This window comes from Mya arenaria, chromosome 14 (genome assembly GCF_026914265.1).
Source record: "Mya arenaria isolate MELC-2E11 chromosome 14, ASM2691426v1".
In the NCBI taxonomy this organism is placed as follows: Eukaryota; Metazoa; Mollusca; class Bivalvia; order Myida; family Myidae; genus Mya; species Mya arenaria.
Genome location: NC_069135.1, coordinates 4,448,161 through 4,460,226, shown reverse-complemented (window position 1 = coordinate 4,460,226; position 12,066 = coordinate 4,448,161). Strand labels below are relative to the sequence as shown.

Below are 12,066 nucleotides of genomic sequence, written 5' to 3'. Positions count from 1 at the left end.
CCTCACTCAGTTGTTATTGCTGTAACCATTCCGATAGCATATGACTGATTAGCCTTAAACTTGTTTATGAGTTAAACGATACATTTCCAAAATGCCCATTCCCCCGTTTATTGGCCAGGTTTTAGAACCCGCTCTTGAACCTTTTCTGCACGATCCGGGTGTTCACGACTTTTAGCAATCTACCATTCGAAGCATCTTGTAAGACCATACTTTAGCCCATTTAATTCGTGTGCTTATCCCTCAAATTGGCCATAAAAGTTAAAAACCGTTATCGGGACTTTGCCGTGTATGTCAATTATACCGACACAAGACGTAAAAAACACCTTTTTCTCAATATTTTAAAGCGGCGGCACCTGAGATGACACGGATCAAGAGTGTGCGTCCGTCCACAAGTCTTGAGATCAAAATGGCCATATTTGAACAGTGCAAACCTTATAGGTGAACACATTTCCAACCAGCAGAATTTAGTTAGTACAAAATATACACTTGGATCGAAGTCTGATTTTTTTTTAACGTGGGATATTTAACATAAATATGGAAGTTGGTCAAGGTCACGAATGTTGTCATGGTCAAGTTATATTGACCTTCAAGCATGACCACAGCCATTACTTTATCTGATCGAGGGTCTAGTTTAATAAAAAAGGAGTTAGTCAAATATGACAAATCTACCACAAAGCGGGAAGTTTACTCGGATCGAAGTGATTTGCGTGACTTTAAGGGTCGAGAAACCCTAGATCTACCTCCCTATGGTAAGTTTCAAAACAATCTCTCGAGGGACCAGACTGATCAAAACGGACATTGGGATATCAATTTTCAGAATTTGTACCTTGCTAAAATCATATGTAGCTTGTGTCAATAACTTGTTGAATTAAGTTGATCCAGAATTAGGTATATTGTAAAATCACACTTTGCTTTCCTAGTTATTTCGTTTTTCGTACTAGCTTTGCATTCATGTGTGTAATTATACCTAGGATTAGAGGGCTGCTCTAAATCTAAATATTTCTTACCAATGCTTAATTTTGTTATCTTTCGAGAGTACTTGATATTTTATTCTGTTTGTCTACTTGTGTACATAATATGCATGTTTGGTTTACTCGTATTGTTTGAATATTATTGTGTTAAATGTAATTCATAATATGTGTCATTATTATATATATCAATGTTTTGCTCTTCATTTCATGGAGGAATAAAAAGTATCTATCAGGCTTACCTTTTACCTTTTTGTGTATTAGCTTTTGACTTTGGCCAATGAGGCATTTATTACATTTTGTTCCATAAACGACTGAAAGTTTGTAATAATTAGCATTTCATTTACTTGCTCCAGTTTCTTTGCAGACTCCATATTCTACTATTGTGCTTTGCTGGCAATGTTAACAGACATTGCGATAATAAACAATGGTACATTCTAATTCTAAGGAAAGAATTCCGTCTGAAAGTCTCCAAACAGCAAATCTCATACATCACAAACATTACAGAAGGTTCCATACACATGTTCGTGTGAAATTCATTAATTATGAGGCAAAATCAGAGACGTTCACTCAACAATGCTACAACGAACAACTAGACCCGTAATAAAATTTTATTATAAGATCATAAAACATGACTTCAAGCATTTGATTTATAACAAATAATAACAAAACAGGAATTAAATGGGTTTTTTTTATAAAATGAGTCCAAATAAAGCAGTGTAATATATGTACTGTAAACATGTGTTCTCAGTAGTTACATGAGATGTTGTGAAACAGCACGTGAAGGTACTTATAAGTGTGTGTACAGCTTCCATTCAGTTTACTGCCGTCTTTTACTGCAATTATTTTAAAATCGTATATTATTCATACCTAGCTTTCATTATGTGCAAGGGGTACCCAGCATGTACACATACAAGTGGTATTTAACAATATCTTCAATTACTTATGCAATATAGATTGTTATATCATACTTAAGAAACAATTTAAGTTAACATTCCACATTGATAAAATGTGTATAAGCGAATGTATGACCTTAATTATTTGTACAGAATTGGGCAATTTCAGTTTCTTCTTCTAACATTTTTAGCTAAATCTTTCAAGTGACTCTTATTCAAAATCAAAATATACACATGTATGAAACATACATTTCGACTGATAAACCTTTAACTACTTACTAAATAATGCATTTATGGAAAATATTGATTCCTGATAACAATATTGTAACTGTGTATTTAATTCCTAAAATTAAAAATATTAAATGATTGGTGAGTGCTAAAAGATTATGAGTGCTAAAAGATTATGATCTTTATGTTTCCTGCAACCTTCTTTCAAATTCAACTCTGTATCCTTCATAAGAATCTTATTTTTTTATATAAAAAACAATCATATAAACTGTGGAATATCTAATTTGGGAGTAAAAGTGCATCTTTAAGCATAACAGAGATTGGATTCCTATTGTAATACTTTAATCAGAAATCATTCCTTACATTATCAAAATCTAGATATTGCAACAAATAATGGAATTCACCAGTTGAACATTTACAGTGTAAACATAGCCTCTGCCTTATCTTTTAAAATCCACAAATGTTTCTTTTGCTGTTCTACAATTAAATAACAAAACTTGATATAAAGGGTTATACGATAATTGTAAGACATTTATCAACACTTAATTGATTATTATACTACATATAATACAATACATACTGTTCACTACAGGCACTAAGAAGACTGATCAATCAAAATTATATTGTTTGACACCAACAGATTTATGAAAAGAATGTCTTTAGATCGATCCTTCTGGTTCCCTTTTGTTTATCCACATAAAGGATGAAGCACTGAGCTACAATTCCCTCCAAGCCTTCAGATTAAGTAGTTGCACATGCCGACACAAGTAGATTGGATGAAGACGCTGTGGAAAATCTGCCTCAAACCTGAAAGAGGGATATGAATTTCTATAACAAACATATTAATTCATAGCTTTATAAACAATCAACATTTTTCTTTATGTAATTATATATATAAGATATTTATGCTTTGAACTTTTAGTTTACAACCATGTAAATAATTATTAACATACATTAAAGACGTGATGTATTTCTGGTGGAACTTCTGGTGGAACTTGTTGACCTTTCTCAACAGCAAAGCTGGAAGCCAAAGTTGGAGTCTGTTCGCTCAAACTGAAACATACTAACAAACACAGCAGAAACCGAAAACAATTGCAGATGCAGTGATAATTACTAGTCAAAAGTATACGCAAATGAGAAAGTCAAACAAATATATATAAGAAGTGAATGAAATATAAATTAAACATAGTTCATTTGATCATTTTATGATGCACAGCTCTCTGAAAATCAAAGTTGTTATACATTTCATAAAAGCCCAGCTAGTGCAGTGCTGATTTTCCTCTTGTAAGCAACTCTTTTTCTCCTGTTCCACTCATGAATAAAGAACTGAAGATAGAAACAGAAATGAGATTGTGTCATTTGTCTTGCTGATTTCTTCAGAATCTGGATGAAGCTGTTGAACTGTTCGCAGATTTCTGAGTTCACACTTTCAAATCCTTGAAGTCGAGAGCTTCTAAAAGAAGTAGAGCATTTGTGTGAATAACCATGAAAAATATCGTGAAAAAATCTAACATTCTTGTAGTACCCACTCTCTCTGTTGAGGCAATATTCCTGTAAGTTACAGGCAAAGTCATAAAACACTGCTTGTGGAGGTTTGGCTAGATGAGAGTATAATGAAGCTGATGGATCTTTTCTGCCTTCAGCCACTGTCATGTGGAATCCATAGCAATGACCGTGATCTGGACAAAACCAAAGAAACAAGTTAGATGTGCCGGGTGCTGATTGTTGTATTTTTGAGTAAATCTTTCTGCATCGCTCAAAGTCCATAGCTTCATCATCATGGTCATTGTTTCTGCCTGCTCGGTCCTCATCTATCTGAAATTTGCGTACATTCCTCAGTTTAACACCATGTTCATTGAAGTAATAAGCCCGGCCCAGCTTCTCAGGGTTGTATGTTCCGAATTGAAAAGTAGCATCCTCTGGGGCATAAACTGGTAAGTTTAGAGACTCATTAGTAAGATGAACTAGAAAAAGTTTAATGTCATCAGGTAGAATGTTGTTATTGTTCAACATCGATTCTGCGATCAAGTCCCGTATTTCTGGAGCAAATGATCTCATCTCATACATCTGTCTGTTAAACTCAAAATCTGAAAGATTTTCATTAGTTAGAAATTCCTGCAAGAAAAGTGCATATTCTGGTGACAAAATGCTTGTCACAGATGCTGTTGTAGCCAACATCTTAAGGACAGATGCATAAGCTACTCTTTCAAATTCTGACATCCCTCGAGTAAATCGCTGGAATGATTGATGAGCCTCCTCAGGTAGAGCCTGCATAAGTAAATTAATTCTATCATTATTTTCTGGAATATCTAACGGTTCAAATTCTGCAACTGTAGTTCGGGCTATATTATCCAATGCTTCACGATAAGCGATCATCTGTCTCTTTTCAACTCCAGGCTTATTCTTCAGGTAACATCTGTCCATCCGTCGATGCAATGTTTGCTGTGTCTGTAAAGAACTATCAGGTTTACTTATTTCTGTGAAATTTGAATGACGGAAACCTACGCCTACTCTGGTTCCATCACAGCACAGTCTATTAGGCTCATACCTACAAATGTCACATGGTTGTCTGAAATCAATGTTCATATTAGCTGCCCAACTAAACCACCATTTTAAAAAAACTGTTGCATCCATAAACTTGGCCTTTGGGTCACGAGTTCTGTAAAGTTCATCCTTCATCTGACAGTATGCTGAAAAAGTGCAACCAGTTTTCATTACTGATGATGTAAACTCCCATCCTATTTCGTCACCTGCAGCTGTTTTACTACTAAAAACATGAATTGATTCACTCTGGCCTTCATTCCATGCAAGTTCACAGCGACTGTCGTCTATCGGGTTGTAACAGACTCTTTTGTAAACATCACACTGCACAGGCGCAAACTGTGTGTAAACTGTAAGAACTCGACCTAAAGGAATCAATTTCCCGTTTTCAGAGTAATCTGGATCATCATCTCGCTTCAACCATCCAGATCCACAGCAGCATGTATTGTCTGGCATATCTGGATAGAAATTGGGACCCTTCAATGAACCATCAGCCTGCCTACTCAAGGTCAAATCATTCCATCCGTCACGTTTGATGATGTTACGCCTCAACATATCACTCTCTCTAGCTGCTGCTGGATGGCTGCTCTCACACTTATACTTCCATAGACCTGTTTCAGGATCAAAATTGTCATTAGTATCAACAGGATCACCATCACCAGCATCATCATTTGTTTCATCATCTAGTAGTTGGTCATCTAAAAAAGTTTCATTAGTGGCATTTCTTTCATGCAAATCAATCCAGGATTCTGGATTATGTTTCAGCACAAATAAATGTCTGCAAAGATTGGAAGAATTCAAGTTATTTAAATATCGTTTGTGTCCCTTCTTTGATTGACACTCGCCATTGTGACAGGTCACAGTATAATTTGCTTTGGCCTTGTTGTGACTCAGTGATAAAAAAACAGGTTTAGTCTCTCCTTCTGCCAAAACTGAAAATTTCCGTGTACCATTAAAGTCACTTAATTCAATCAAATCCTTGCCAGCACACTGCTTTCCCTCCTGAACAAATTTACGGGTTTTGGTTTCTGTAGCCCTTTCATCTATCTGTAGATTTGGAAGAACAATACACTTAAGGAATGTACAGTGCATGCAGCTATTCCTGTTTGAATAATTTAGAGTTTGGCTATGAGCTATATCAAATAAAGTTCTATATATACTGCAGGTACAATGGAAGTAGTCTCCAGATTCTTGCTTTAGCCAAGTGGTATAAACATACACTTCTTTTCTTAAAGAACCAGAATCATTATAATCATTCATACAACATATCATGGTGTCTTCCTCAGCTACCTGAATATATATCTTTCCATCCTCTATTAAATCAATAGAAAATTGTTCATACATAGATTTTTTTGATTCCTGCATAACACTCAATGGCTCCACATCTTTTGTCACCTTCACAGAGGCTGTGCTTTTCCTCTTCTTAGATGGCCTCTCTAGTGCAGGAATTTCTAAAACCTCACATTGAACCGCATTTAAATCTGGGTAATATGTTCTATACTTAGTGAAAATTGTATTAATTGCGGTTTCAGGTTGTTTAACCCTTGTCCCTACCAAAGGTAGACAAGAAACAGACATGCTTTAAATGTTTTCATCAATGAATGTATTTAAGTTTAGTTATGTAAATGCTCATTAAATTTTATTAAAATTGTTGCATTGCCCATCTGAAACAGCTTAACAGGCTTTCAAAAAGAACACCAGCACAGGAATCTCAGATTGACATAAGTTTTTTTTGCACTATTACCTATATTTATTAAATAATTATGTTATAATATATATTTTAAGTACAAAACAAACATAACAGAGACCTTCAATACATTGCGCCTTGGTAACTTCACATTATGCTGCACTGAGGTAACATCTGGAACTTCAGCTGCTGGCTGTAAGAATAAAACAAATGTTCCTTTTCCTCATAATATGAAGTTCAGTTCATCTGTTTTATGAAGTCACTATAATTAAGAATAACCTTTGTTATCTCCTCTGAATAGAGGCATTTTCAAAATAAAAAGAACAGTGGTACAAAATAGGAATTAAGGCAAAAAACACACAACATATTTGATTCTTCCATGCTAAGGTTAAAACACTTGACATTGACCACTTTTGCCTTAGTAAATAAGTGTTAATTTACTTTCGACACAAAATAGATAAAATATATATTAGCACAAGCCCCATCCCTGCACTGGTAAAATGTGTTTTGGCTTCCTCAATTTCTGGTTTTATACTGCAGGGCTTGTTAAAAAATCAAATGCCAAGCATTTATACATGAATTCGGGCTTGTTCATCCGAAAGACTAACTTGATGACTGACCAAATGTTACGAATATCAAATTAGAAAAGGTTCATAATTGTTTGAATTACCTGTTAATGGTAACTTATGAATGAACATCCTATATCTACAACCAACACAAGCATCTTATCAGAGAATTCAATGCTTTTGATAAATTATAACTATTCATCTAGCAAATGACATCCATTTAGAGCAAGTGTTGTATTTACCAAACGGACTATTTCCGAGTACAGAGGCTGCTTGCTGGCCTGGACATTCTGGTCACTGACTGGTTCAACAGCAGCTGCCAGGCTTTGAAAATAGTCAGAGCTAAAAATAAGGCACCAGGAAAATATTGTTTTTAATATCTCAGACGTAGGGAGTTAGGAACACCATATGAACTATAATTAAATGGACATCCTTCTTTTAACTGACTAACATATTACAAACCGAACAAGAGTCATACTTAACCTTGCATCATACAACAAGCAATTAAGTGAGACAGTATCGAACAATGCCAACATTTAATATAATTCTTATCATTGTAAAATATTTCATGTTAATTCATCAACACGACATGTTCATCTTATACCCTTAAACAACACTGAGGTAATGACAATATTCGGATATTTTACACAGGCAAAAAACTAATTAACTCAGCTGAATTGTAATATATTTGAAACAAATACCACTGGTCAAAGCTTGATGCATCAATCTCTGCTGAATGTGGTTGGCGTATGTCTTCATTCCAATGTACATCCTGCTGATAGGCTATTTCACTCCAGGAATACACATCCTCCTCAATCACCTGACTACAATGTCTACCACCAACACGACTCAGATGAAGTCCATCACGACCCAACACATCAGCACATTCCTTAATTGTATATAAAAACAGAATGCATGGTTTAACAAACTTTTCAATCATTGGAATATTAAGTCTTCATCTTTGCTTTTCAATATACTATCTTGTTAACGGAGATACAGAAACAAAAATAATGATATTGCTCATATACTGTTTTTGAAAAAGTTGGTGAATATTATATAAATATTGCATGCCTTCCAGTGTGACAGTACATATTGTTAACATGAGGGAAATACTGTTACCGAGGAGAAGCCGAGGGTAACAGTATTTACCCGAATGTTGACAATATGTACTGTCACACTGGAAGCCATGCAATATTTATTTTATTATACCGAACACAGTTACATTTATATACATGATATATAAGATTTTTACAATAACACACCTTTCAAGTTTAATCAATTTATTCTGTAATTATTGTTTGTTTACTTTAGCTGTCATTTTGTTGCAAATGTTGTTTAGAAATAAGGCAAACACCGGTTGTAACCAGATTCACAATACATTTTAATAAGCGCTTACCACCTCAGACTTGGGAAACCAAAAAATGCCTGTTTTAAGACGTGCGTGCTATGTGACAGTATCATGTCAACCGGTCAAAACGATACTGTCAGTGTGTGACAGTACGAAATTGCCCATGATGGGAATATGAGAAATTAACATGGGCAGGTCACGTGACTTATAATAATGATATATGTATACCAATGAAATAAACAATATCATTATGACAACCCATATCCACAAAGGCATAAAAATGCATTACAGTTACATATTTCTACCTGTCTATATAAATAAGGATCATCTTAAATTTGCCAAATATCTACAACTTTTATTTCTGTATTGCATAAACTTATTTTGTTGATTTATACCTGAGCTCCATATCCAAGGAATCTGATGTATGGGATGGCCTCTGAAATGTCCATTAGCATGGTGTTAGCATTCTGGATCCATCTGTTGAAGACTCTCGCTAATGTTGAAGATACTCGTCTGTCATTCTTTTTTCGTGGCAGAATAGAACATAAAACAATCTCAGTTTCCGGACTCGTCTCGTGGATACTATCACATACCTCAGTGACTCTCCTTTGAAATAAACATACATTATTAGACTATTAATAAAGCCAAGGCAAACAAGTAGTGACTTCTTCAAATAAAGCATTATAAAGTCGTAATAACACTTTGTCATAACTTTCTTGAATCAGGCATATTTCATAACATTAAAACTTGAGGAAAAGGAGATTAAATAAAATTTCATAAATTGTTTTGTTACTTAGTAGACAAAATGTGTGTCATTGAAATAGAGTACGCCAAAGGGAGTTTTTAAAAACTGGTACCTTGACGAAGCTTATTGAAAAGACTGCTTCGTACGTAATAGAATCAAACATATTTAATGTGTACCTATAAAACACATCCTCTCTGGCTTGAACATCATTGGAGCCAAGATGAATATAGACACATGGGTAAAACTCCTTCTTCAATGAAAGCTGCAGAACTGCCACAAATCCCTTCTTGTCATTCACAAACTTGGCTCCTACAATTGAGGTAAACTGAACAATGGTAGCTTTTGTTTTTATGTTTTCTTTAACCACGACCCCCGCCCCCCCCCCGGGTCCAGAATACCGGTGACTTTCACTCTCGGTCCAGCAAATCCCAGGTTTAACCCCAGCCCTGTGGGGACAAACTGCTAACCCTAACCCCGGTAAGGACCATTTCTTGGGGGGGGGGCGTGGTTACAATTGACTGATGTATTAATAATATTATTTTGGTATTGGATGGTTCAAATCAATCAAGAAACATTTGATTCAATAATTAATATGGAATGGAATATGCAGTACCATATCTTGTGATATGATTGGCGCATGGAATTTAATTGGTATTAAATAAAAAAACATTTTTCCTTTTCTTTTCACATAATACACTGTTTAAAAAGTGGTCGTGTGGAGTTCTTGTTTGTCCATATACGTAAAAATTTATTCAGTTTAGCTTGACTGATATGTGGGATGTTTAAACAGGAAAAGTGAAAAGAAAGAAGGTCTTTAACTAGAAACTTAAGAAAAACATTTTGTATACACCAATCACTTTAACAAGTACTTTGAGCTAACAGGGACCTTTAGATGAAATGGCTGAGAAACAAGGCAATATATGACATTTTTACTTCTAGCAATATATTGGCCTACATGTATCTGTACCTTGTGTGGGTAAGAACCACCAGCCCAGCTCAATAGGTTAGAGAACTGTGCTAATGTTCCTGCCGCCATGGGTTTGAGTCCAAAAGAAGGCTATTATTCAAACAAACAATATTTCCTCCAAATTGTTTTCCTTACTTGTGTCAATAAAAGGTAAAAATGCCAGAATCAGCTTATAGGTTAATTGGGGCCAAGGAGTGTAAAATGTGTGAGCAAGAACAAGCTACAAAATAAATGGCGGAGTGGAGTAAACAGTGTGTGGGTAATGGTAAATAGACATGTTATCACTTCTTTATGCAAACATTATGCTGTGAACAAGTTTGTCATGTCAAGATTTTTTTTAAAATTCACTGCAATTTGTATAAATCAACATAATTTGCAAATATGAAATTGGACAAAAAAATTTGGGAAAAATAAAATTTATGGTCCAGTGAAACAGCCTTGAGAAGCCTTTGCACAAAATTAATCACTGGAATGCCATGCTAGTGCAATCAAATCATGGGTTCAAGCCACACACAGGATGCACTCTTTCTCGCAGGACTACTTATATACGGATATATCAAAAGTAAAATGCAAGAATCTCTGGATCAGCCTAAAAGGTTATTGGTGGAAGGCATGAAGCATGTGTATATGCGTGTGTGTGCATGTGTAAAAACCAGCTGCCCAGCTAGCCAATTGGTTAGAGGGCTGTGCTATTGTTCTGGTATTCATGTGTCCAGCCACCACACTGGGTACTTTCACTACCTCCACGGATGTCTTTATTGGTGTCAGAAAAGAAAGAACCGAGTGCCAGAATCACCCTTAAATGTAAATATGGGGAAAATTAGAGAGTGTTTGGATACGAAATCCTTCATGTCCGGAAAGCTCAGTTGGTTCGAGCAGTTCTGGGTTGAAAGCCAACACTGCATGGACACACTTTTCCTCACAGAATACCCTTGAGATAATAGTGCTACGCTAATTCACCAGTCAATATTGTAACCTTGGCCCCCAGGGTCAGGGGAATAGCCGGGACTTTGACTTTCGGTCCAGCCAACCCCGGGTAAAATCCCTGCCCTGCGGGAACGAACTGATGGTTAAACCCCGGCCAAATGCCCTCGCACCTCAGAGACTCTACATGAAGCCCAATCTCGGCTTAATTTGGCGCTATGACAAAAACACCGCAGTCACCCGGCCCTGTGGGGCCACCTGGAAAGTAGAAACATGGCCCTTTTCACCGGCTATCCCTGGTATTCCCCCGGACCTGGGGGGGGGGGGGGGGGGGTTACAATTTACTGGTGCATAACATAGTGTTTACAGTAATAACCATCAAATATACCAGGGCAAATTGGATACTATAAGGCTAAGGTCTTCGGGTTGATGAAATATGTCGTCTGCAAAACTGAAGGAGACTATAAGTTGAATATTGTGGCAGATTATTTGGGTCATAATACATTCACTAACATCTTTATGCAATATTGAAGCAAAATAGTTCGCCATAATCATTTAAATAACATCCATTTGCCTTTTAAAAATGTGTGTACCTGATACTGGGAGGCATCGAATAGTGGACCAATTTTGAATCGCTGCTTGGATACGATGTACGTTGGAATCACCTGCCACAAGCGCACTACCAAGACATCCACTTGAATCTGCAATGGAAGAAAACACACGCTCCTCGACCTGGATGTGCATCTCGACAGAAAAGAAAATATAGACAAATACTGCTGGGTTTTTTTAAAAATAAAGTCGCGAAATCAAATGACGATTCACAATACAAGCGAAAACGCGATAAATAATTCTAGGAACTTAATTCAGTCACAATTATATTCAAAAAAAAGGCGCGAGTAGTATTTTGATTTAAAGTTTGGTCAGCGATGATATCTAAGCAAGCTTAAATCTCAGTTTCAATCTCAAGAAATTCGAATCGAATCTCTCTCGTGAGCTTTCCGTGACAGAAAGCATCAGTTTCCGGGTCATTTCTCCAGAAGTGTGCGTAGATCGTAACCTTTGCAATACGTCATGTGCTATTTTAAGCATTTTCCATATAAGGTAATCCTCTACTTCCGATACCGAAAAACTTACAACAGGCCTCTCAGCTACATATGATTTTAGCAAGGTACAAATTCTGAAAATTGATATCCCAA

General features: G+C 36.0%; 1 protein-coding gene across 1 annotated transcript; it reads right to left on the bottom strand.

The window, feature by feature from the left end:
* Window positions 1-1,760: 1,760 nt before the first annotated feature.
* LOC128217466 (uncharacterized) lies at window positions 1,761-12,010 on the bottom strand. The gene is made up of 8 exons (XM_052924621.1): window positions 11,464-12,010; window positions 9,156-9,288; window positions 8,630-8,840; window positions 7,588-7,775; window positions 7,129-7,210; window positions 6,422-6,513; window positions 3,046-6,212; window positions 1,761-2,899 (listed from the first exon to the last, which is right to left on the bottom strand). Exons 1-7 carry the CDS (start codon window positions 11,612-11,614, stop codon window positions 3,338-3,340), a joined length of 3,732 nt encoding a protein of 1,243 aa, XP_052780581.1. The 5' UTR covers window positions 11,615-12,010; the 3' UTR covers window positions 1,761-2,899; window positions 3,046-3,337.
* Window positions 12,011-12,066: the final 56 nt, after the last annotated feature.